Below are 27,531 nucleotides of genomic sequence, written 5' to 3' on the forward strand. Positions count from 1 at the left end.
TCAAAATTTAAAAGGGGTACTTGTTAGTAGGTTAAAAGCTAATTTTTGCATGCATCAGGTACATCAGGTCTCAATCTAACAGATTACGGTTATTCAGAAATGCTGTTATATCTTCGCAATCTTCCGATTTTCAAAATTCAAACTAGGTATTTGCTAGTTAATACAAAGTCACGATGGTGATGGAACCAAACCAGAACATGCGTAAGTCGCATTTTTTAATTTTTTATTTATCTCTTGTTATATTAACATACATTTTTAAAATTATTTTACTTCAATTGAATTCAGCTAATGCAACTGCACTAAGACATTGTTGATTCAGATTAATGTAGATCAAATCCAGAAAAATGGATAAAATATCTAGAAAAAAAGAATATCTTCTGTGTTTCTCTTAAAAACTATTGACTGTCTATGTATTTTGTTGAATATGTAAAGTAATATAACTACAAAATATTTAATTATCTAAATACATGAAAATAAATCACAAGTAACAAAAATGTACACAAGATTATTAAATTAATATTTATTAATTAATCTGTTTTCTTTTATAATTAATACATTATATTTACCTGGATAAGAACGTGTTGGACAAGGTGGAATCATACAGTCATGAAATATCTTGTAGTCCAGAGTATAAGGCCAACTTGGAGGTCTATTTTCATACACGGGCATTGATGAGTCATAAGTGAAATTTCCATCATATAACATCTTAAACATCTTGTTTCCTCCTACCTACATATTAAGAAAAAACGTATTAGTAAATAATTTTATTGGGAGGATAGAATTTGCACTTAATTAAAATATTTCTTCCAGAAGACATTCTAATTCATCTTTGTTCTTTCCATACATTTTGTAATAATAAATGTGAACATGGGATCAAAAAGAATTATTGAAATCGCCTATTTTAACATGCCCAACTCATTACCACCATCATCACTTACATGATATGGCACATTATTCTAACTAGATGTTGAACCCAAATCACAAGTGAGAAGTCAGCAAGTTGATCACATGACACCAGATAGTTGGCAATGTATATCTGGTCATATGAGGATATTTTGTGTCTTTTAATTGCCATGATTGGTATTAAACGATCTGACACTCACAGGTCTTCTGAAAAAATTATGCCATTCTCAAGAACAAAATGCCAGGTATACTAGGAAGCAAGGAATTCTTTTTTTATTGATATCACCACATAAGCTTGAAGCTTATGCGTGGGATATGAGAATGGGATTTTGTAGCATATGAAAAATGCCATGCCTGATTGGATTCAAACCTGGGACTTCTGGATGAAAGGCCAAGATGCTATCACTCTGCCAAGTAGATCAGCACAATTTCTTTTGGTCATTTTCATTAACCTTAAACTAGCACATAAGTTTTAATAAGCCCAGCAAATTATATTCAGTTGCTTGCAGAGTAAAACTTTGATTATTTACTTAAAGTGCATAGCTTGGGTAACGGTCATAATAAAGATTGGAGTAGACAAAGATACAGTAACAAATCAATGTAGTTTTATGTAACACTAGCCATGTTAGATAGCTAACTAAGTACTAGCCTGTGGGATTTGCGGGGGCTCTGCTCCCTGGACCCCCACTGCATTCATTATCTTCATGTTTGTGACAATAGCACTGACAACAATTAAAGCCTGTTCATTTTATAAAAAACTATCAGTATATTATAATTTCTTCAGGGAAAAATTTGGTTCGAGCAGGACTTGAAAATTTTAGTAATCTTAAGTATGTGGGTTTCAGAAGAGTTGGCCGCTATCTAAAAATTAGAAATTGTAGCTGGTTACCCCTCCTGCATGTGGGTAAAAACATTTTGCACAGTTCTTAGCATTACCTGACAAACACCATGAGGAAATGACTACTTTGTTTCTCATTTATAATTTTTCTTAATGTGTTTTTTAATTAAGTAATCAAGGCAGATAGAGCCAGTTACATTGCACACACAGTAACAGTAGCAGTGGCTGTCTTGTTTGACCAGCTGTGTCCTATACTGTTGCATCTTTAAAACTATTTTTCTCAGTAACTGAAAGAGATATTGAAAAAACAAACAGAATGTTTTGTAGAAAATTTAATTTAATATACTGCAAGTGGTCTTCAAATTCAGTTTAATGGTTTGGCTACAGTAAAGTTTAATACCAGCAAGGAACATAATTTAGTTCTAGTTGTTAGCACAAGCCATTAAAACGGCCATCCATAGCCACTATCATGAAATTGAACATAATAAAAATATTTTTTCAGAAACTAAAGAATTATACTGTGTTATATGATAATACAATAATATGTGCTAACTGATTGAGTATAGTGAGGTTATTTATTTCATAAATAAAAATGTGTGGGAATAATTGATTTAAATTTGGTCTATGTGATTATTACATACTTTTTGGTCCACATGATTATTTCTTTACTGATATCAAACGAAGATTTTTTATAGTCTTTCCATCCTTAACTCTCTTCTGACTTTTCGAAGTAGCTTTAAGAATTAACATTTCATAATGATGTCATATTTAGTAGTTGATCAAGGAGCTTCAAAGTGAAATACCAGGTATTAATCTTGTGGCAAATAAAATCAATCTTCAACTAATCGCAATAGCGAATTGATGTGGATAAGAAGAAATAAAACATAAGATACATTGTATTAATATTGACCAGTTATTACTTCAGTTGCATTATAGAATGCTGAAAATTTATAATTAACTTTCTTGGGAAGGAAAAACGCTTTAAAAACTGACATTGTTCTTGTATGAAATTCTTGATATTTAAGATATTTTAGAATATTTAAGAAGTACACAATTAATTGGAATTTTTTTTAATGAGTAAAATGCTAAAAATTTTAATAAAAATTATTAGCAGAGAAATATTTAGGAATATTTTCCAAGAGCTAAAACTTCTTGTAAATTTCCCACAAATTGAATATTATTTAAATATTCTATATTTGATATGTTTTTCAAGAGAACTAGAAAGGATTAATAAAATAAATAATAAAAAAACAATATTCATTACGGCATTACAATACTGTTTAGGAACAGCAAGTTATTTGCTGTTACTATGTACAGTCTTTACTATATACAAAAAGTTCTGGAAGAAGTGAAAAATCTGTAATTCTTTCTGAAAAATGTCGCAGCCATCTATTTCAAATCTTTATTAAATTTTATGGTTTCCCTCTTCCAGATTTCTCTAGAAAATGTTAAGAAAAGAGTGCAGCTCTTTAAACATCTTTAAGACATTTTAATGGATTGATCTTCAAATTTTATTATTTAGTTTAATTTACAATTTTATGGCCAAACGTTCTTAGCTAATCCTTTCTTTAAACGTAGAGTAAATTCTTAGCAAAAGCTAGGAAGAACTCCACAAAACCTGATTCATGTTAACTGATATATAAAATAGGGCCAGGGACAGATTCATAGTACAGGTTGGCTTGATTATTTATTATTTATCGATTCTCTTCAGTGAATTATGCTTAAATCTTAAGTTTTATAGATGTTTGAATACCTTAAATTAAAATTGTTTACTTAAGAAAAATTGATATTAAAATTCAAAATGTGGATAACGTTACTTTAAAATGATTTTGAACAAGTTATAGTACGTGACGGGAAGATTCAGTAAATTGTTTGTAAAAACAAATATTCCTTATAAAAAAATATATCTATAAATTTTATTGGTCAGAGAACTTATTAACTTGAGATAACATCAAAATATGTAATCTCTTAGAATGCTAACTGGAAAAAATTAACTAAATATTTGTTTTTTAATGCAGTGAGTAAAGTTAGAGAATCAAAACCATTTTTTTTTTCACAAACTGTGCATATATTTTTAAGACAACAAATACTTACAGATAAGAAAGGAGCTCTCATTCCTCTTATATCTTCCAGTCGGACACCACCATATGCTGATAATATTTCTCTCTGACCTCCAATTTCTCGTAACCACTTTTTCTGTGAAAACTGTTCACCAAAGCTATGCCTGAAATTAATATTTTAGAATTAAGTGTGTGTAAACTGTTTTAGAACTGTATAATGTCATAACAAATATAAATGAAGTACGAGTAATCAAAATAAGTTACTTCCAGCCAGCATGTTGTATTATACAAAACTTCCCTCTGTAAAGAAATTTTCATCCACCTTTTTACTATGTTCTATTCAGATGCTACAATTAGTGTATATTAATTGTTTTAGTGACAAAATATATTTTGTTAATCAGGTAAACCCATCTCTTACTCAAAAAGAAGAAATAAAAACAATTTTCTTTTATAAAAATCACTTTACTGACAATACAAACTATTAAACAAATGTGTACATTTCTTGAATTTCTTAATACAAATTACTCAATAATAAAGAAATTGAAAATGACAGGTAAAGAATTTAAAAGAATAGTTGATAAATGGTACTATGAATAAAATAGAATAACTTAAGACATTTTAATTCAGGTATGGTTCTGAATCATATAACATCATTTGCAAACTATGGACGTGGGTCTAGAACCAAATTATTTTCCTTGAATTTTTTAACTTGATTAGCTTTTAAAAACATTGTATGCACCCTGATTGTGAGCAGATTCTGTTTTTAAGAAGTTAATATAGTTACTTTATACTAATGTTAGCATAACATATTTGAGGTCAAAGGACATTTTTTGTTGTATTTATTCGTGAAACTTTTTAACCATACCTAGCGTTAATACTGAATTTAATTATTCAACTCCGCAACATAAAGATGTTTAACTGATTTTCATTTTACAGTTCGCTTTTCCACTAAAATTGTAAATTGATTGGATTTATACACTTAATATACAATGAAAAAATATAAATATTAAAGTATATTTGTAATTATTATTCAACAGAATTAAGAAGTTATTTTAATTGTAAATTATGATGATATAAAAAAGCGTCAATTTCAATATTTTCAAAAGTGTTTATTTCAAAGTAAATCTTTTCACTATTTTTTAAATGATGCTGAAAATTGAAATACTAGAAATAATTTCAAGAAGTTAGATGTGAAAAGCAGTACCATACAAATAATGTTAATATATAAGCAGTTTTAATAGTGTATAGTAAATATGACTAAAATTTTAAATCAGTTTAAATAAACACTAAAAAGGCTACATACATAAATGAAAAAAAAGAATATATATATATATATATATATATAAATTAAAAAATAATAAAAAAAGGTAGAAAATAATCAAATTCTGAATGTTAAATAAAATCTTATATATAAGCCATTAATTTAATAAAAGATAACTAAATAAGAAAATTAATATTATTTTTTTCAAAACAAACAATTTTTTTCTCAGCCGTAGATTTATACTGCATTACTAAGAAGTATACTGTGTAAAGGAAAAAAATGGTAAATGGGTAAAATCTTGCATGACAGAGTTTTTGCAAACTCAGAGTTTTGTATCTATTCTAACAAAAAAGCACGATTTTAGTACAGAAACATTTTGCCTATTTACTAATGTAAGTATGCATGTATGGTGATCTATTTTTGCTTGATATTTTAAGAATAATGGATAAACCAATTTAGATGAAATTTGGCAGGACGATTTCTGTATATTGAGCAATGATGATTACAATTGGTCATGGGAAAGGGGGGAGATGTGATAGTTATGGATCCTTGTTCTAAAGATTTTACTCAAAGAATAGTATAAATTTTTACATAATTCAATAGCTAAGAATATTTCTTGATGATGGATCTTACTGAAAATCTCATAAAGCGGGTATGGGCTAAAACCCATGTTTTGTTTTGGTGTTTCTGGAATCAAGTCACATTGTTGTAGTGATTAGATGATTCCAGTACAGAATTGTATCATTTTGGTTATGCATTTTGGTAATTTCATTCATGGTTGTGGGATTATAAATCTGATTTTTTGGCTTTTTTCTATTAATTATTGTTTTCCTTGGTATTTCAGATTTGATAAACTAATTTTTATGAAATTTTGCACAGTAACTTCGGAGTATGAATCATTGATGCTGTTTAATTCTGGTTACAATTGGTTAAGAGAGTGAGGTACAATCACCATGGGTTTCTGTATGATAATTAGGTAGAACAAGTGACCACAGACAATTTTATCAGACCTTGTGTTCAAAATTTTGACATAAGAACCTACATTTTTTTATGGATTATTAAAAGATGAAATTGGAAAAGTCTGTTTATGGTCACTAAGAGATGACAATTTGTAAGGCTTGATTGCAAAATTACTACATTTTTACTTTAGAAGAGTTGTGGAACTTCAATTTAATTGAAAGCTTTATTGAGATAGCAAAAAATGCATGAAATAGAAAAAATGAAAATTTTTCATCTGTCATTAAAAATATTCTCTAAAAATTTCTGGAAACAGCTAGGTTAATAGAAAATGTTTTAGTAAAACCATGTTGAAAATTGATCAATATATTTTTTTAAAGAAAGTTAATGTCTATTTTTGGAATTTTTTTCAAATATTTTAGAAAATACAGATAGTAATGAAGGATGATAATTTTGTAAATCAAGTATTGTTCCTTTCTCATGGAGTGGAATAAAAGTGGAACACTTAGGTAAGAAAGAAATGCTTCATTAGTAAAAGATTGATTAATTAAATTTGTAAAAGGACAATAATGACTTCTACTATCGTTTTAGTAGAAGTACTTTCATTGATACCTAATGAAAAATATTTAATTTTTATTTCTAAAATGTAAGTTTTAACTTATTGGGAATCAACTGGAAAATATTGAATCATAAACAAAATTATTTAAGGTAAATTGTCTAGTTTTAAGAACGTGAGTTGTTATTCATGTTGTTGAAATTTTACAGAAGATGTAACTTGTAAAACATTTTTTTATAGTATGACAGTTGTAGTGTGAAAATTACACAGAAGTACATAATCTATACAAAAAGTCAAAAATTATCTTTTGATAAATTTTTTAAAATATTATCAATACAGATTACAGATATATGTGTAACTCTAAGTAAGTAATAGATTAATGGCTGAAATCTGATAACAACAGAACTGTGTAGAAGGTTAATCTTAAAATCACCACATATTGGTAAATTTAGAATTCTTCAGGTAATTTCCAATAGTTTATTTAAAAAGTTTCAAAAAAGGAGAAAGAGATCTTCTCTTCTAACTACCAAAAGCAAGTTTAAACTAACACATTGAACTGCTCAGCAGACAAAGGTAATTTCATCAGTAAATACAATATACATTTAACTTCATCACAAGGGAGCCTTTTAACAAAAACTGAGGCTCACCTATTTCTACGTACTGTTATATAAAAAACTTCAGCAAGCTTGAAATTTCCTAGATTTATCTGTATTAGTCAGCCATGCTCAGAAAAACATTATTAATTTAATGGAATCTGAGTATGCTATATGTGTGTGTGTGTACATGCGCGCATGTGCATGTATGCATGCATCAACTCTAAAAGTGCTGTAATTTTCAGGATAGCGGCATTAGATAATAACAACTTAATCATAAATAGCAAAATAATATTCTTATTCACATTTGGAACTCAAACATGCTGGTAAAAGAACTTTTGTAAAAATTCAAAACCCTCAATATGTTTTAAAAAATAACCATGACGATTTGCTTGGTGATACACAGAACAAATTTTTGATTGTATTTTTTAGAGTAGTAGTTGATGAGTACTTAGCACAACATCCATACAATGAATGCTTTTAACTGATTACACAGTACTGTGTAGTCATTTAAGAGCTAATCTGGGTAAAAGGAATTATTTGTTCAAAAAATTTACTAAACTTGCCATTAGGTCAGTTTATTTCATGCTTTATAAGCCTGGGGGAATGCAGAGAATTATTATTTGTATAGGTTATTATGTGTGAGACAAACTCTGACGTTATTTAGAAAAGGAACAATTAAATTCAGAGTTTGTCAAACATCTCATTGTATAAAAAAGTAGCTCACTAACATTGAAAGATCTATTATTTTACAGCAAATTAATGAAAATGTAAAATCTGTCAGAAAGGTCTTCCATATAACATAAAAAGAAAAAATTATTTTTTATGTAAATCTATAATAAATTTTTATTTTGAGTTTTGATGTATTCTGTACCACACCAACTTGCAATACCCCAATCAGTCTTGCGTTTGTGAGCATGCAGACATTAAACGGAAATTTAAAGTCATTTTCATCAAATTATTGATCTCTACAATTTACAGAGCAAGCAAGAGAAGCAGTTAATGATTTTGTTTCTTGTAAATTGCAATATGTTTAAAATGAGAACTATTAACTGATTTACACTGGTGTAAAGAGAAAATTTTATGTATTATTATAATTATTATATAATTCATTATTTATTTAGTCTTCTGTCATGCTTCTAATAAGCATCTTAGAAAATATTATGTTCACATATTGTATAAATAAAAAAATACTTTCAGAGAATATTGGTTTTTTATTTATGTAAGTAATCGAAAATGGTCAATTAAATAATCATTTACAATATTACACCTATTTATTTCTTCGTTTCAACCTATGCCTCAGTGTTGTATTATTTCTTTTTACTTGATGAATTAATTTACTACAGAAGCTCACAGAGAAGCTTGTAGGTAGGAATATAGAAATGAAATTTTGTAGTGTATGAAAAATGCCTTGCCTGACTGGGATTCAAACCAGGAGCCCTGAAAGAAAAGTCGAGTCGCTACCACTACGCCTTCGAGATTGGCATATTTGTTAAAAATATATTAAATATTTTGATGTACTCGTAGTATTGAATACTTTTCAGTAATATAACTCGTTAGATTTCAGCCTGTCTGATCTTTGAAAATGTTGTATCAAATTTAAATCTATTAAACTCAACCTATTTATTTCCTACATACTTTTGTAAGTGTACCACTTTTAGACTCTTTTAGGCTTTTAAATTTTTTAAAAAATGTTTCTTCACATAATTTAAACTGCTTACCCTATTTTTTGTCACTTAAGGGTTATGATGGTGCTACCATGAAGGTTTGCCTGAAATGACTGCAAAAAAGAATGACTCTTTACCACATATTAGTAAATTTATATTACATATTGGTTATATATATACATATTGGTAAACATTTATCTTGTTTTTAGATTAATAGTTTTTCTTTTTCTGTCTGTACTAGACATTGCTGATCGATGCAGTAATTATAATCTTGTTTACTTGCCCTCAAAATAGATCATCAGTTATTGCATTTTTCTATCACCATAGTTTTCTATGCAGGATTATGAGTACATTAATTATAAACATAATTAATTATTTTTTATTAATACAAATACTATTTATGTGCTTTTTCAATTAACTTACGAGACAGAGTGAGAAGCCATTTCGTGACCAGCAGAATATAGATTCTGAACTTGACTGTAATCTGTCCATTCATGAGAAACATAGAAAGTTGCTGAAATAGGGCATCCATTAGGGTTTGTTCTTCCTTTTTCAAACAGATCACTATACAGTCCTTTATTAAGATCGTTTATTGAATCGTCAAATGTTAGTAGAACTATTTGTGGAATTTCTTCAGGAGTTAAATCACCTGTAAAATGTTAAATAAGAGCGTTATGTTAGACATATACATATATATATATATATATATATATATAACAAACTTAGGTCCGTGGAAGAATCAAATTTGTACCACCATAAAAATAAAACAAGTAATTTTCGTGTATGATCTAGTATAATTACCTGGTATCTCTTTTCCGCCACAATAACAATCAGGAAGAAGGCAAACATCTTTACGACATTTAGCTGCTGTTTTGTCAACTTGAGGTGTGGGATAAATTGGATCTGGCCTGTAAATCAAAAATAAAAAGTGAGGCAAAAGGAAATAACAACAATTTTGAAAGAGAAAATGTCAAAATATTTGCAGTTTGATGTGTGAAACTGTCTCATTTGTGAAGAGATTGCTGATTTAGCAGTTTTTAAAGCTCTACTCACTAACAATAAGAACAATGGTTAATAATGTTTATATACATTTAATCAAATTGGTAACCTACATAAAATTTATAAGACTGTTTCTTTAGTTTTCTCTATTATGACTTATTTACAAAATATAAAAATTTAATGATTAATCCCTCCTCTATGAATCATGAGACCTTGCCGTTGGTGAGGGGGCTTGAGTGCTCAGGGATACAGAGTAGCAGGACCGAAGGTGCAACCATATCGGAGAGGTATCTGTTGAGAGCCAGACTAAGGAATGATTCCTGAAAGAGGGCAGCAGCTCTTTCAGTAGTTGTTAGAGGCGTGAATCAGGACGACTTAAACGGCCGTATCAACATCACTCAGTCCTCTGAGTACTGCGCAGCTGAAAGCAATGGAAAACTACAGCTGCTTTTTTTCCAAGAAAATGTGGCTCTCTGCATTTTCACATAGCAATAATGGAGGCGCCTTCCTTGGTAAAATATTCCGGAGGTAAAATAGTCCCCCGTTCGGATCTCCGGGTGGGGACTACTAAGGAAGGGGTCACCAGAAAATTAAAAAATAACATTCTACGAGTCGGAGCGTGGAATGTTAGAAGCTTGAAAAAGGTTGGTAGGCTAGAAAATTTAAAAAGGGAAATGGGTAGGACAAATGTGGATATAGTAGGAATTAGTGAGGTTCGGTGGGAAGAGGAAGGCGACTTTTGGTCAGGTGATTTTAGAGTAATTAACTCAGCGTCAAATAATGGGCAGGCAGGAGTAGGTTTCGTGATGAACAAGAAGATAGGGAGGAGAGTGGAGTATTTCAAAACGCATAGCGATAGAATCATTGTAATAAGGATAAAATAAAAAAAACCTAAACCGACAACGATTGTTAACGTCTATATGCCTACAAGCGCCCATGATGATGATGAGGTAGAGTGTGTATACGAAGAGATTGATGAAGCAATTAAACACGTAAAAGGAGATGAAAATTTAATAATAGTTGGAGATTGGAATGCATGCATTGGAAAAGGCAAGGAAGGAAATATAGTGGGTGAATACGGGCTGGGCAAAAGGAATGAAAGAGGGGACCGACTTATAGAATTTTGCACGAAGTATAATTTAGTAATTGCCAACACCCAATTTAAAAATCATAATAGAAGAATATACACTTGGAAAAAGCCAGGCGATACTGGAAGGTATCAGATAGATTATATCATGGTTAAGCAAAGATTTAGAAATCAACTCGTTGACTGCAAAACTTACCCTGGAGCAGACATTGATAGCGACCATAATTTGGTGATAATGAAATGTAGATTGGGGTTTAAAAACCTGAAGAAAAAGTGTCAGATGAATCGGTGGAATTTAGAGAAGCTTGAGGAAGAGGAGGTAAAGAAGATTTTTGAGGAGGACATCGCAAGAGGTCTGAGTAAAAAAGATAAGGTAGAAAATGTAGAAGAAGAATGGGAGAATGTTAAAAAGGAAATTCTTAAATCAGCAGAAGCAAACTTAGGCGGAATAAAGAAAACCGGTAGGAAACCTTGGGTTTCAGACGATATATTGCAGCTGATGGATGAACGTAGAAAATATAAGAATGCTAGTGATGAAGAAAGTAAAAGGAACTATCGGAAATTAAGAAATGCTATAAACAGGAAGTGCAAACTGGTGAAAGAAGAGTGGATTAAAGAAAAGTGTTCAGAAGTGGAAAGAGAAATGAACATTGGTAAAATAGACGGAGCATACAGGAAAGTTAAGGAAAATTTTGGGGTACATAAATTAAAATCTAATAATGTGTTAAACAAAGATGGTACACCAATATATAATACGAAAGGTAAAGTCGATAGATGGGTGGAATATATTGAAGAGTTATACGGAGGAAATGAATTAGAAAATGGTGTTATAGAGGAAGAAGAGGAAGTTGAGGAGGATGAAATGGGAGAAACAATACTGAGATCTGAATTTAAGAGAGCATTAAAAGATTTAAATGGCAGAAAGGCTTCTGGAATAGACGGAATACCTGTAGAATTACTGCGCAGTGCAGGTGAGGAAGCGATTGATAGATTATACAAACTGGTGTGTAATATTTATGAAAATGGGGAATTTCCATCAGACTTCAAAAAAAGTGTTATAGTTATGATACCAAAGAAAGCAGGGGCAGATAAATGTGAAGAATACAGAACAATTAGTTTAACTAGTCATGCATCAAAAATCTTAACTAGAATTTTATACAGAAGAATTGAGAGTAGAGTGGAAGAAGTGTTAGGAGAAGACCAATTTGGTTTCAGGAAAAGTATAGGGACAAGGGAAGCAATTTTAGGCCTCAGATTAATAGTAGAAGGAAGATTAAAGAAAAACAAATAAACATACTTGGCGTTTATAGACCTAGAAAAGGCATTCGATAACGTAGACTGGAATAAAATGTTCAGCATTTTAAAAAAATTAGGGTTCAAATACAGAGATAGAAGAACAATTGCTAACATGTACAGGAACCAAACAGCAACAATAACAATTGAAGAACATAAGAAAGAAGCCCTAATAAGAAAGGGAGTCCGACAAGGATGTTCCCTATCTCCGTTACTTTTTAATCTTTACATGGAACTAGCAGTTAATGATGTTAAAGAACAATTTAGATTCGGAGTAACAGTACAAGGTGAAAAGATAAAGATGCTACGATTTGCTGATGATATAGTAATTCTAGCCGAGAGTAAAAAGGATTTAGAAGAAACAATGAACGGCATGATGAAGTCCTACGCAAGAACTATCGCATGAAAATAAACAAGAACAAAACAAAAGTAATGAAATGTAGTAGAAATAACAAAGATGGACCACTGAATGTGAAAATAGGAGGAGAAAAGATTATGGAGGTAGAAGAATTTTGTTATTTGGGAAGTAAAATTACTAAAGATGGACGAAGCAGGAGCGATATAAAATGCCGAATAGCACAAGCTAAACGAGCCTTCAGTAAGAAATATAATTTGTTTACACCAAAAATTAATTTAAATGTCAGGAAAAGATTTTTGAAAGTGTATGTTTGGAGTGTCGCTTTATATGGAAGTGAAACTTGGACAATCGGAGTATCTGAGAAGAAAAGATTAGAAGCTTTTGAAATGTGGTGCTATAGGAGAATGTTAAAAATCAGATGGGTGGATAAAGTGACAAATGAAGAGGTATTGCGGCAAATAGATGAAGAAAGAAGCATTTGGAAAAATATAGTTAAAAGAAGAGACAGACTTATAGGCCACATACTAAGGCATCCTGGAATAGTCGCTTTAATATTGGAAGGACAGGTAGAAGGGAAAAATTGTGTAGGCAGGCCACGTTTGGAGTATGTAAAACAAATTGTTGGGGATGTAGGATGTAGAGGGTATACTGAAATGAAACGACTAGCACTAGATAGGGAATCTTGGAGAGCTGCATCAAACCAGTCAAATGACTGAAGACAAAAAAAAAAAAAAAAAAAAACAATTAAGTAATTATTATAGTAATTAATAAAATTTATGAATTTGAAAATAAATTTTATTACCTTCTTGGAGGATATCTAAAAATATCAATGTATTCAGATGCTTTGGAAACAATGGCAGTTGATGGTTTAAGTGTTGGTCTTGCTCGCCTAGAAGTAATAAATAAAATTAAAAAAAAACAAACTAAAAAAGCTAACTCATAATAATATTTAACTTATTATTTACATGTTTTACTTTGTGAAAAATCATGTCTTGGAAGTAATAAGAAATATAAAATTTTTAATAAAACAGCAAGAATTTCCTAGGTAATAGTGTCCGAGTAAAACCAAGGTAGTGAGATGGTTTGTGCAACCTTTGCATTTATATAGTCCTACATTAAAGAATTCTGCAATTGACAGAACAAGTGATCTAGGAGACCATTTTATATTTCAAAGAAATTAATCTTTCAGGAAATCTTTTAATATTTCTTCACCAATAAATGTTATTTTTCCAACTAATAAGCTTAACTACTTATAAACAAAAATTCATTGATTATAATGATTATTTCAGATGATCTAGACAGTCAGTTGTTTGTTAGCTGTTTTCACTTCTCAAATTAAAAATATTTAATTTGAATAAAATTCAACTTCAGTGGTTCATTCTAATACTGTGTTTAAACATACTAAAATCCATGATATAATGTGAAGCAGATGTGTAAGTCACATGATGGAAATGTTTCTCTCTCAGTTTTTCTAGAAGCAGTTTAATGTTGATCAGTGTATTTTAAATCTTTAATATTGAGTTATTTTGCGACCACTTAAAGATACTGACATGCAAAAAAAACTATGTAAAAGTTAAACGATAACTCTTTCTGTCACTGAATTACAACAAAAAACTAATTCAGTAATAAAGACTCAGCCTAAGCAACTTTCCATTCCACTATTCATGAAGAAATTTTACTTGAAACTGATTGTACTGCAACAGGTAATGTAACATAAATTTAATTACCAATAACAATTACCAAATTTCCTTGAGTTATTTTATTATACAATTATGAAATATCATTCAGTCTTTTCTGTATCAATCAAGGTGAAAGCAAAATGTTAATAACAGAATAAAAATAAATTATTGGACTCGCAATATTTTAAATAATAATAATATCTTATAATTCAAAAACTATCCTGAGTGTGCTTGCAAAGTAGTTATAAAAACAAGCCAATAGGTTGGGCTTTATAAAGAAATTAGGAGTCAAGTGGTCTTCTGCTACCTTTTTCACTGAGCCTTGTATGATGATGCAAAGCCCATTGAAAGTACTTTTGATTATTACAACATGCAATATTAATAATAAAACTTATTATTAAGTTAAGAAGATAACGTAATAAATAAAGTAACTTAATAAATAAAGAAGATAACTTAATAGTTATATTACATCATAACTTTTAATGACGATTCCAAAACTGAAAAATTTCTTTAGGTACACAGAATGACATTTAACCTTTTAAACATATCAAAAAGCATTTATGTAACTATAATTTCCTAAGCTGAAAACTAGATGAATAATTTTTTGTATTTTTCAAAGTCAAAAATATACTTATTAAAAACAATTTTTCTCTCCAATAAAAAATATTTAAAAAAGTATAAATTTCATTATGTTTCCTAAGAATTTTTTGAGAAGATGATGAATTCTTATGTTCAAAACATTTATAAATGTTTGTTCTTTAGTTGTGATTATAATATTACAATACTTTGCATTTCTACCCTTTTTTAAGAATAGTAGTTTTAACAAAATGAAAGGTATCATAGGGTAAAACAAAAAATGATATCTAAATATTCTAGTTTACTTTTTCATTAAGTAATCAGCAATAAAAAAGTGAAATTTCTAACTGATGAAATTATCATATAATTAGTATACAAGTTATCAGAGCATGATATCAATTTACCCAACAGTGGCTGGAGTTCCACGATTTGGAGGTTCAGCATCATTTGGTGAAATTGTGTAAGTAGCACTTCCTCTTGTTCTACCACTGCCTCTAAAAATCCAGAAAAATGCTACATGAGAATTGGATTAATTGAAATGTATATTATAGCTTATAAGAAACATTGTGCATATAAGATATGTTTGTGGTACCTGTTAGTAACATTTTAAAAATGTTGGATCATGTTTTGTTTACTACTATCGTTCAGATCTTGGAATTACTGTATATATGACTTAATTAATTATGAAATTATTCAAACTTTTGTATCTGCCAAATATATTTTGTATATAAATATATAATGTTGCATTTTCTCTTAAAAAAAAAGAAATGCTTTTGGTTTAAGACAGATGTAAACATTGAAAAGGTTAACAACGAAAATAACTATACATTCTAGGAAATAATCAGAAATCTGATTGGAGATGATGTAAATTATTCAGTACAACTATGCAGAACTTAAACATCTATGAAGAAAGTATGGAATATAGTAGAACATAATTACAGTTCATGTAAATGTTAATTTTAATTATTTATTTATTACACAAAAAAGGTTAGAACCTGATAACTGTTACACTAACATTTTTTTGGATAAGGTTGATGATGGAAAAATATAATTATTATAATAGGGAAATGAACCCAGGACCAGTGAAACAAGAAGTCTACATGATAATAAGCATAGGTAGTTAGGAGTATTAAGATGTCATTATACATTTGAACTAAAATACATGTCTTAAATCAATTATAAAGTCAATAAAGTGGATAGATTAATATTTCAGCATAAAAAGATTAATTTTCATCTGATCAATTATGAAAATGCCTTGATATATAAATAAGCAATAAATGTTTTTAAAGAAAACATTACTTATTTTAAAACTTACACACCCTACTCTTCAAAGTTGTATTCCCTATTATTTTTCTAATTACTGATGACTAAATTGTGTGGTTAAGTGCCATAGTAATATTGGTTTTGGTGACCTAACTGAAATACAAGTCACTTGAAAAATGATATAGCCATGACTGAAATAATAACACAAAAAATGAAAATGTTAACATTTTTATATTGTGATATAGTTAAAAAGTAAAATTTTAATGAAAAATTTCACTTATTTCAACTGCATTTATTTTAAAGTATTGTAAAAATCCCTTTCAGATGATTTAAACATTTAACATACTTTTATTGAAGTATGCCAATACACCAAATGATGTTCAGTGAATTGAGGTTCTAAATCATACGTCTTGGGTTTGGTTACTGGGATAAGTATAGTGTTTTTTTCATCTTTTTTTTTATTTAATCACTACTATACTAAAATAAAAAATAAAAACTGCTTAATGTGAGAAAGAATACAAGTTTGGATTGTTTGATTTATTTTACATTTAACTGGTAATATTTAAGAAAACTTGGTAATAATTTAGTACACAACCCTTTAAAATATTTTATTCTGGAGAAATAGAATCTATTGTAAAAAAAAGAAGTTGACAATCATATCACACAATTAGTATTACATTAAACGTGGGTGAAAGGGATGGATGAGATAAGCATTATATTTAGAAATAATAACATTTTTTTAGCAGAATATGTAAAATATATTGATTTAGTACTTATTGGTAAGCAGGTATAGTAATTCAAATTATTTTATTTAATAATATTCAGTTTTGTTCTGTGATTTATTCTCAGGAAAAAGCTGATCCATAAGTAGCATAATTGTTTGCATCTATTGCCAGTGATTTGGCATAATAATGAACTCACTAATTAGTTTAGCAGCAGTTTACTAATCACTATTCTATAACAGTAATATTACTTGTTTTAATTTCAATACAATCAACTTATACAGAGTGTTAAAACAAATCCATTGTTACATAGTGCTGCTATTAGTTTTGTGAAGGACCAATGAACAATGATAATGCTCTATCAGGAACCTTAATGCTATCATTTACTGGAATCTGATAAGATCTTATTTAAACACTTAGGTGAGCTATGCTATATGTGATACTGATCAGAGGTTTACATTATTGTAGCATGAATTAAGCAGTTCAAGATTAAAAATGGTTTTGTGAGGAAATACTAATAATCCTCCCTAAAGTTCCAACCTCACACAAGTGACTGCTGTATGTGTCTTATACTATGGTTTGAATCGCAGAAATTTAAAATTGAAGTTGAATTGAAAAATATCTTTGGGTGGATGAAATCTCAGACAGGAACTTTTTAAGCATTATATAAACAAGCTAGTGAAACAACAAGAAAAATGCAGTGCTCTCAATAATGACTGAATGAAAGACAAACATATAGATTATACGTTGATTTAATTTTGATATAAAAATCTTTAGTTTTGTTTTTACTTCAAAACTGTCTCGCTCCCTCCTCCTTACAGTCTTCTCATGCAAAAATTAGATTCTGATAAAAATAATTAAACAAAAATATCAGTATATGATTAGATGATTGTTATTTTAATTATAATAGTGTAACAATTTTTTTTCACATAAATTGCTTATATTTCATAAATGCCCAAATATAACTGACAAAATAAAATACACTAATTATTCAACATAAACATGGGAACAAAGGAAAGCCAAAACTTACTATTGTGACTGTATAATTTACTGTATAAAACATTTTGCTTGATCATTTCTTTGTTCAAGTTATATTACATTTTTAGAAGTAATTATTGTACCTATTTATTATTATTTTTTTTTTAAATAAGTTACAAATATTAATCTTACTAGGATTATAGCAGTAACAAAAGGTTGTTCCATACCACATAAACCAAATATTATATGAAACACTGAAATTCATGCAAATCCTTTTTAAAATTTACAGCACATGCACAGAATTATGTAGCATTTTTATTTCATACATTACTTTTGGTTATATTAGCAAATACCATTATTTATTACCATACCTTAATACTACTGATAATTAATTAATAAGATGAAACTTATGTAATTTATTCATCAGTAAACAAATACCATTTATTAGTACCTTACAAATGAGATAAAACATTGTACTACTTTGGAAAAATTCCAGAACATGACTTGAATACATTTTTATTGTTTTGCAAGTCAATTAAGTTTGCAAATAAAAATTTCTATTATTGATAACAGTTTAGTGAGTTACAAATATATAATTTTTTTTTCTTAATGTATATGTTGCAGTCTGTTCAACTAGTAAACAATAAGCAACCCCCACTCCCACAGCCCAATGAGAGGAGGATATGCATGATGTGTAAATGCGGTGTAGTCTTGTACAGATTTAGGCCAACCATTCCCAAAACTTGTAATTATTTGAACTTCAACCAACAAAGTAACCGGTATCCACAGTTTAGTATTCAATCCATATAAAAGCAAATAACATTTACGAGGATTTGAACCTAAGAACCTTCAACTTAGAAAATTACTGTTAAACAACTGATTTGAGTTAATCATTAGACCTTAACGTGGGCTTAAATTTATCAAAAATAAATTATATTGTTTTACGAAATAAGTTAATTTTTTAACTAATAATAGTTAATTTTTTAAACAATACAATTTTATTAAAGAGTAGGTCTAGCAGAAAGAAGCACAGAAGCAAAACCAACTAAAGTGTAATTTTTTTTATGAATTGAGAACATAAAATTTGATAAGTTTTTTGGGATTTAAGTAATCTTGGATTTATATCTTCTTCATACAAACTCAAATAGCTTGTTTCTTTTATACAGTAAGAAATAAATGCGATATCATCAGTATACTTGAATTGACCAGTTTTTTATTTTATAATGATGTTATGGAACCTAAACCTACTCGGTAAAGGCTACAGTTTACTCAATCTGAAAACTTATCACCTGAAAATGTTTACTCTTTTCAAACCAATATTTTAATTTTTTGTTGTCTTGAAATGTTCAGTTTTCAAAACTTATTTCTAACTCAAGTAAGAGTATCAGACAGCAACTAAAGTAAAGCTGTAGTTATTAATTTGAGTAACGAAAAATAACCAATTATATGAGAAATAGTTTCCAAAATATTGGTTTTTACTAGCTATAATCTATGTAAGCATGTAAACAGATGTAAAGGGCATCTAGATTATACATTTCACTTCCTATTCTGGGGAGTGTTTTTCATTTGGTGCACCAGAAATAAATTTCAAACAGCACCACCACATTATGACTATTCAACCACTATCTAATCAGAGATGTCATACGATGTTAGATGTTCTCATATATTTTACCCAGAAAGAAAAAAAGACATAACATAAATCACCTTAAACCAATAAAAAATCTGTCTGCCTGCTTTCCTTATCACAAATGAAATAAAACTTTGATGGACATGATACTGAAACAATTGCTTTGTCTGATGGTTCATAGCCACAAAACAAACCATGTCTTCTGTCACAATCCTGGTCATAATCCAAATATTTTATATCTCTATTTTGTACAATAATTTATAGAAAAAAATTATGTCTGTCATTTTTTTCTACAGAAAATAATAATATTACTTTTAAAAAAATTACATAAATACTGATAAACAAATAAAACAGCTTCAACTAATAATATTATATAACAAAACATTTGTTTTTCTTAATTGATTATATGAAACAATGAAAAATAAGTAATAAAAATATTATTAACACAACTACTTAAAAAATTCAAAAAATAATGGAACCAGTATGTGAGAACTTTCAAAGTATTACCCCATCATCAGCAAATTATTACTAAAATTATACGTAATTTAAGACAAATAATTTAAAACTTCTTCATATAGTATAGAAAAAACAAGAATCAAATATAAGGTATTATAATTCAACATTTAAATCAGGTAAGCCAACCTTACTAACTTAGTACTTAAACATTCAAAACAAATTTTTATTTCTTTGTATATCCAGTACTATAATAACTTTACAAAATAATATTTTTCTTTTAAAATTTCAATACTATTTTTTAAATTTGTTAATTTATGTTGATTTTCAATTGGGAGTTCTGTTACATTGTAAAATCTTAATCTTTATACTATACTCTGACTTTTTAATCCTTCACTAGTCAGTCGCATTTCATCTTTTTTTTTTTGTTTTCTATTCTACTGTAAATGTTTTAAGATAATACAATGTTCAATGAGCATTACAATGATTATAAAAATAAAAACTGAAGATTATCCAATGTTATAAAAACAAATGACATATAATATAAATAATATGGACATTTTTAACATATAAAAATTACAAATATTGAAACATATTTTTAAATATTACAGAAATTAAATGAGCAATTTTATTTTACTTGTGATACCACTGAAGAGTTTGTAATAGATTTGTAAGGTACTTGTGGTTCTTCCAAAAGGACAAGTTTCATTGATTTCTAAATAAAACATTTACAATTTTTATTAATTTTAAAGTATTACCATGTTTCATCATACTGTTAAATGAAATGTTTTTATTAGAAAACAACTTTATTATTATTAGTGGCAAATATATAAATACATTCATAAACAAACATATATAATTTAAGAATAATACATTTTTAAGGTTGGCATAACTGTTTTTGGATTTTATGTCATACTTCATTTATTTTTATTATTTCTTTAACATTTGAGAGGGAGTTTTAAATTTTTAAATTATCTGATGTTCATTATGTATATTTTTGAAATTATTTGCTAGTAATATTGTAATATTTAAAATGGTCTAAAAATTGGTGTATCTTTTTTCTGTTTATTTTTTTTAACTACATCAATTAATTTGGTGTAATAATATTTTCATTATAATTTAAATATAGTAGTGCAGTATTCAAAAAACTAAAAAAAACATAAAAATTTATAAAATTAGTACATATGTTTTGGGGAAATGTAATCCTTTAGACAAAATTAGGTATGTATTAGCTAGGACAGTTGTATTTATGTCAGTTCTAGCTAAACATATACTATTTTTATTAGTCACTGTCACCTATTGTTCTCAGGAATCTTTGTTGTGAGAATTGTCCACATAGTCTACCAAAACCTACATATATATCTATTTGCAAAAATGAAAGGAACAAATAAGTGAGTCAAATTAAAAGAAAATAATTTTATTCTGTTAAAAAACTTTTCTATGTTACATAATGTTAATTCATAAATTTTATCATGCATCATAAAAATTATATTATGTTTCTTTTGACACCATGCAATTCAACGTTTAGTAGTTAAGATGACATGCTCATCATGCGGTATATAAGTGTTAGTTCAGTTTATGGTTATAAATGCTTAAAGTATAAATTAAATATGATGATGATGGATGTCTCTGTCATCATGTCTGTCAGTCGTTACCGGGTTCTTCGTCATCAGTTATCTAGAACAAGTACTAAATGTAAACAATTTAAATATTTAATTTTATTTTGTTGTATGTACACGTTTTATACATAAAAAACTAGATACTTAAAGGGATTATAACAAAAAAAAAAAAACAGAAAATTTGCATCATTTATTCTGATAAGGATCTCTCATTTAATTTAATTTTACTTGATTTGCTTATCTAATTAAAAATTTAGTCTGTAGAAAATATTCTTGGTTTATTTTTTTCAGCAAATAGCAACTAAAAACAGGTAGTAGTATAATAATAGAATATCATAAAAATGTTTATATGAATGCCTCATAATTTTTATCTAAAAATAAGAAACATGTGATTCATTGTGCTTGTGTATGTTTACAATTGTACTTATGTTGTCATTTAGATGAGAAAAAAAGATTGTTTATTTGAGTAGATTTTGAACCATCTAGGATGCTATTGTCCTTTATAAATAAGCAATTTCATTTTGGTACAGTAACTGTTTTAATAAAACAAAAAGTACAGACTTATTTATGAAAAAATACAGTCTATTCTGTCTTTTTATAAATTTAATAAAAATGATTAATTAAAAAGCATTAAAATTTTATTATCATATAAGCTAAATTGATTATTTAACTTAATTCAGTATATAAGATATATATATATCTATATGTGCTATTTACACTTTTATCTTGTGCTATCATGAAGGTCAGTAAAATAAGTATTTTTTATGTTGCACACCAAAGTTTAGTTTTAAAATGAAAGATCCTTAAATAAGTAATAACTATTCTTATTTGTGAAAATAATTTAACATCAAAATAAATAATAGTATGAATAGTATATGCCGAGTGCATCACAAGGTTCTCCCGGGACTACCTATTCCACTCATGAAAGTAATGGAAAAAGTACATGCAAACATATGTCCTAAAATTCTTCGTTTGCGAGATATGGCTAGTGAAAGATTTCGCTAGGATTTCAGCTAAAACCCCTGTAAAATGAGGTCATATTGAATTTTTTTAGGATGTTTATTAAGGGACAGAATTAGTGATTTTGTATGGTGATTGATATGAAAAATCAAATAAAATAATTCCGGAACCATATATGCAGTAGTTTTTGAGGAATCTTGGGTTAAAAGAAATAAAAACCTTGATTTTTATATCTGAGGTACAATAACTTTGTTAAATGGTTAGTAAACATATAAAACCTTTACATATAAAACTTGTAGAGAATTTAATTTTTAATGAAATGGTGTAAGATAAGTTGAATAAAACAATAAAAGTTACAAAAACTTGAATTTTATTTACAAACGGTACACTAGACCAAAGTGCATTATACGTTCCAGTTTATAATAATTGTTAAAAAATGAGCCTGCGATTTTCAACACATTTCTTGGCCTGCTTTTGTTGCACTTTTTAGTTCTTCAGTACTGTCCTTAACACATTTCTTGGCCTGCTTTCGTTGCACTTTTTAGTTCTTCAGTGCTGTCCTTAAGTTGCTCAGCCGCAGCATAATGCAGATAATTAATTCCTCACGAGAATCTATTTTTGTATTGTATACAATATTTTTCATTCATCCTCAGACGCAAAAATCTAAAGGTATTAGATCAGGTAAATCTTATTTTTATACATTTTTCACATCATCAAATTTTTGTTTACATTTAATAAGTATTTTATTAACTAATATAGTTATGTACTTTTTCTAAATAAAATTCAAATTTTTTTTGGTGTATCTTTATTTTATTCAACTTATCTTAACACTATTTTGTTCAGGATTAAATTCTCTACAAGTTTTGGTTAAAGGTTTTATGTGTTTATTAAACAAAATTATTACGTCAAATAAAAAAAAACAAAAATTAGGGTTTTTACTCTAATTTATTTATTTTTACCCAAGATTTTCAAAAACTACAGCAGATTCGGTTTTGGACCTACTTTACCTGATTTTTCAGGTCAAACACCACAAGAAATCACTAATTCTCTCCCTTAATTAACGTACTAAAAATTTCAGTATGACCTCATTTCACCAGGTAGCTGAATCCGAGTGAAATCTTTCGCTAGTCGTAACTCACTAACGAAAAATTTTGAGACATTTGTTTATATGAATTTTTCCATTATTTTCATGAGTAGAATAGGTTATGAAAGTCTCAGGAGAAACATTCTGAGACATTCTGTATTTATAACTACGGAACAAATATCAATATATATATATATATATAATTTAAATGTCACTACATATAAGAGAATAATCTTTTAAAGCACGTTTCTAAGTTATGTATTTCATAGAAATGGAGTGAAATAATTATGAATGAACTGAAATGTTGAATGAAAATGATGAATAAAAAAATATTAACAATGTTTATAAGTGTACTAATTTAAACATAAATAATAGAATAAATTTTGTATTAAGAATTCAGTTTATATTAAAAGAATATTCTTTGCATATACAATTTATTAGTAAAATTAATTTTAAGTGCAGTTTCTTTAAATGTTGCAAATGTTCTTTAAATGTTGCAAAAATATGTGTTGAAAAATATTCATATATTTCTGAAATATATAATATAAGTTTGCAACTCAGTTATAGTTAAGATATGCTACAGAAGTTAGTAATACTGAAGAAGAACAGCAATAGCCTACTTTAAAATGTAATTTTTCCATGAATATAAAAACATTTAAACTTTTTATTTTATTTGATTAAACTCTAGCACTGAGATTATGTAGAAATTAATATTTTATAATTTTCATCATGTTTCATAAAAAAAATTACATTCATGATATTTTGTTTTTTTTTACATCAATAAATTTTACTGTAGTAGTGTAATCACATTAATGATGATAAAAAAATTAAAAATTAAAGTGTGTGTAAAATATAAATTACAATGAAATTACAGCTAGAAAATCTAAGTTCATTTCTGTAGTAAATAAAAGCTGCTGATCAATTTACAGAAATTTTCACTTTCATCAATTCTTAACTTCAGTACAGATTATCTGTTGATAATGAAATGAAATGTGATGATGCTGAAACGAGATCCAATTCCTTGTAAAGTTGTAGGTACCTTTAATTGGTTTTCAATACCAGTATTATCAGTATATTTTCTCAATTCGTAGCAGTTCTACAGAAATGACTGGTTTACTTGTAACTACTTTTGAAGTAGTAAAATAATAATTATAAAAAGAATTTTAAAACTTAGAAATAAAGGCATCATTGATTGAAAACACATTATTATTATTTTTTTAAATGAGTTTGTATAATAATAATGAAAACAATCTTTAATGACTTTGTTCATTCTAATTTATTCATTAGAATGTGTAGTCATTGATGATGTCATACTTGCATCACAAGTTACCATATTTGGATAAAAAATGTGACAAAAATGTAAAAAGTAAATTTTTTTTGTTTAATTTGCGTGTGAATACACTGCGTAAAATATTCTAGAAATGAATTGCCTCAGTAAATATACTTTCCAAGGTATGAATTATTGTATCTAAATAGCTTACTTAAAGTGTACTCCAACAGTTTATGAGCTTGGAAAATTAGCCTATTTATTAGTATTAAGCTAGTACTCTCAAATATGTTATACCAACATCTTATGTTATTATATTATTTATAATTAAATGGATTATAAAGTAATAATTATTGTTACTTATTCCATTTCCTTTTTGTTAAAAAATATATTGGTTCTTAAAATTACTTAATGTCAGTTTTTTATAATGTCTTACAAATTATACATCTTTTATAATTAGTTTTATTTATCCTTTGTTTGTACTGCATTTCAGAGTCTTCAAGGTTTTGTTTTGGTTTTTATAGCATTTACTGAAAGATAACATTTAGTGGAGGTTTTTAATTTATACCTAGTTGTCTTATTGATATAACTAAGCATATTATAATATTGTGCATTAACTTTTACTAAACAGTACTAATCAAACAATGTATAAGTATGTATGATCAAGTTGGAAAGCGGGTGAAACGGCAAGTTGTGACTCACAGAACAAAATTTTAAATTTCAGATGTGCAGAAATTGTCTGAAGATAAAATGAGATGAGTGACAAATATGGAAATTTTATTAAAAAAGCTTAAAGAACTCAAAGTTGAATATTTGAGACATGAACAAATTTTAAACTCTGTAACAGAATTTTACATATAATCTTTAAATAGCATCTGTGATAGTGACAGTGTTGATGAGAATGGAGAGTGTGTTGTTCTAACTGAAAAAATATCAGGCTAATTCATTTTTCTATAATTTATTAATTAATAGTGTAAGTAGTAATAACAGCTTAATTTAGATTAATATTTATAATAATTTAAAACTGAAATAAATTATTAATTGTTTGTAAATATTTTATATTCTTTATATATAAAAAAATGTCAAAATCTTTAATAAATAATAAAATAATATGTTATAATTTATTTGTACATACATTTTGTAGTATGTACAAATATATATCATAGTATATAGAATAAATAATTCTTATTTAAAAATTATTGCAATAATTTCCAAAAGTTGATTTTGTTTGGTAGCAGGAGTTATCAAATGTGGAATCTATGTTTTTATAATTAGTTGAAACCATCATCACTTCAAGCTCATAAATTGTAGTGCATACTGTACATGTTATCTAATAAATAATCTTTTTAACTTAAAAAATAATGAAACTGGATTTACAATTATCCAAAATTTAAAAAAAATATTTTCCTTTTCTATCTTCATTCACGCAGCAATATCAGAAAAAGTACTAACATTTATTTTATTGAAGATAAAGACCAATTTTTATTAATGTCTACTCACTCATTTTTAAAATGCTTTAGAAATTGAAATTAATAATATTGTAACTTATTTAATGTTATCTTTAATGTAAACTTACCTTACACATATTAGATGTAAAACAATTTATATTATTTCGATTACAAGTACCAAACAAAATGTCCAGAATTCTGGATGTAATAAAAATGATCCTTCTCACTGGTACTGTTGCTAGATAATCATTATAACAATTTTAAAGTTACTAAATCCAAATATGTTGAGTTAAAAAATTATTGTTTAAAAAAATTACTAGTTATATAAAAAAAATTGTTCTCTTGTCAATCAGTTTAAATAATAATATATTCATGGTAAATTGTGTAATGTAGTCACTGCACTTAAAATTATATGAATTCTAATACAATTTTTGTCATATTTAGATATGAAAAAATGAAATTATTTAAAAAAATGTTGCATATTTTACACACTGACACATTTACACACGTACAAAAACATTAGCATTATATATGCATATATATGTGTGAGTTTTATGTTTGTGTGTACATATGTAAATATAAACAAAAAAAAATAAAATTAATGGTTTAAGGATGTTGGCTGACACAAAGTGCAACAAAAAACCGCAAGTATGCGTTAGTATGCATGATAAACATCCCAATGAACATTTCTGCAAAATGACAGGACACACAGCATGCAATGACAGAAGAATGTAATGATAAATATGCTTAATTTAAATTTAACACATAGTGGTAATTGATGTAAAAGCAGATGTTGAAGTTATAACACTGAAGTGAGGCTATGTGTGTATGGTGGTAGTATTGCAAGCATGATTAGGTTTGAAGAAGAATTTATTTTGGCCTACCTGGGTAAACCAGGGCTACTGGCAGGAGTTGTTGAAGGGGTTTCTGTTGTAGGTACTGCTGGCCTCACTCTGTGTTGAAAAACAATAATGTTCAGTACGTTCTTTATGTTTCTATCTGGATAATACTTGAATGAAACAAAGTATGTACTGCTGATATTTCTATTTTATTTCAATTTTATTTTTAACTAAATGAAATAAATCACTAATACTGCTTTAATTAACATTAAATCAGTTTCATATGAGAACCAGAATTTTGTGAAATAACTTTTAAACTTAACTTTTAACTTTTATGAAGGCAGTTTTGCCTTCATAATTACATACTTAATTAAAAATAAAATAACAAAAATGAAATAAAGCCATACTATAAAAAGCAGAAAATGCTTGAACATATCATATAAC

General features: G+C 27.6%; 1 protein-coding gene across 1 annotated transcript in view; it reads right to left on the minus strand.

Moving 5' to 3' along the window:
* Cda5 (Chitin deacetylase-like 5) overlaps nucleotides 1-27,531 on the minus strand; it is a 398,887-nt gene that overhangs the window by 14,827 nt on the left and 356,529 nt on the right. The window contains exons 10-16 of the mRNA XM_075368390.1: nucleotides 27,133-27,201; nucleotides 15,232-15,321; nucleotides 13,375-13,461; nucleotides 9,637-9,743; nucleotides 9,259-9,484; nucleotides 3,836-3,965; nucleotides 567-729 (exon numbers count right to left, since the gene is read on the minus strand). Coding sequence (XP_075224505.1) covers nucleotides 567-729; nucleotides 3,836-3,965; nucleotides 9,259-9,484; nucleotides 9,637-9,743; nucleotides 13,375-13,461; nucleotides 15,232-15,321; nucleotides 27,133-27,201 — 872 coding nt within the window. The remainder of the gene's footprint in view (nucleotides 1-566; nucleotides 730-3,835; nucleotides 3,966-9,258; nucleotides 9,485-9,636; nucleotides 9,744-13,374; nucleotides 13,462-15,231; nucleotides 15,322-27,132; nucleotides 27,202-27,531) is intronic.

This window comes from Lycorma delicatula, chromosome 1 (genome assembly GCF_047948215.1).
Source record: "Lycorma delicatula isolate Av1 chromosome 1, ASM4794821v1, whole genome shotgun sequence".
Lineage (NCBI taxonomy): Eukaryota > Metazoa > Arthropoda > Insecta > Hemiptera > Fulgoridae > Lycorma > Lycorma delicatula.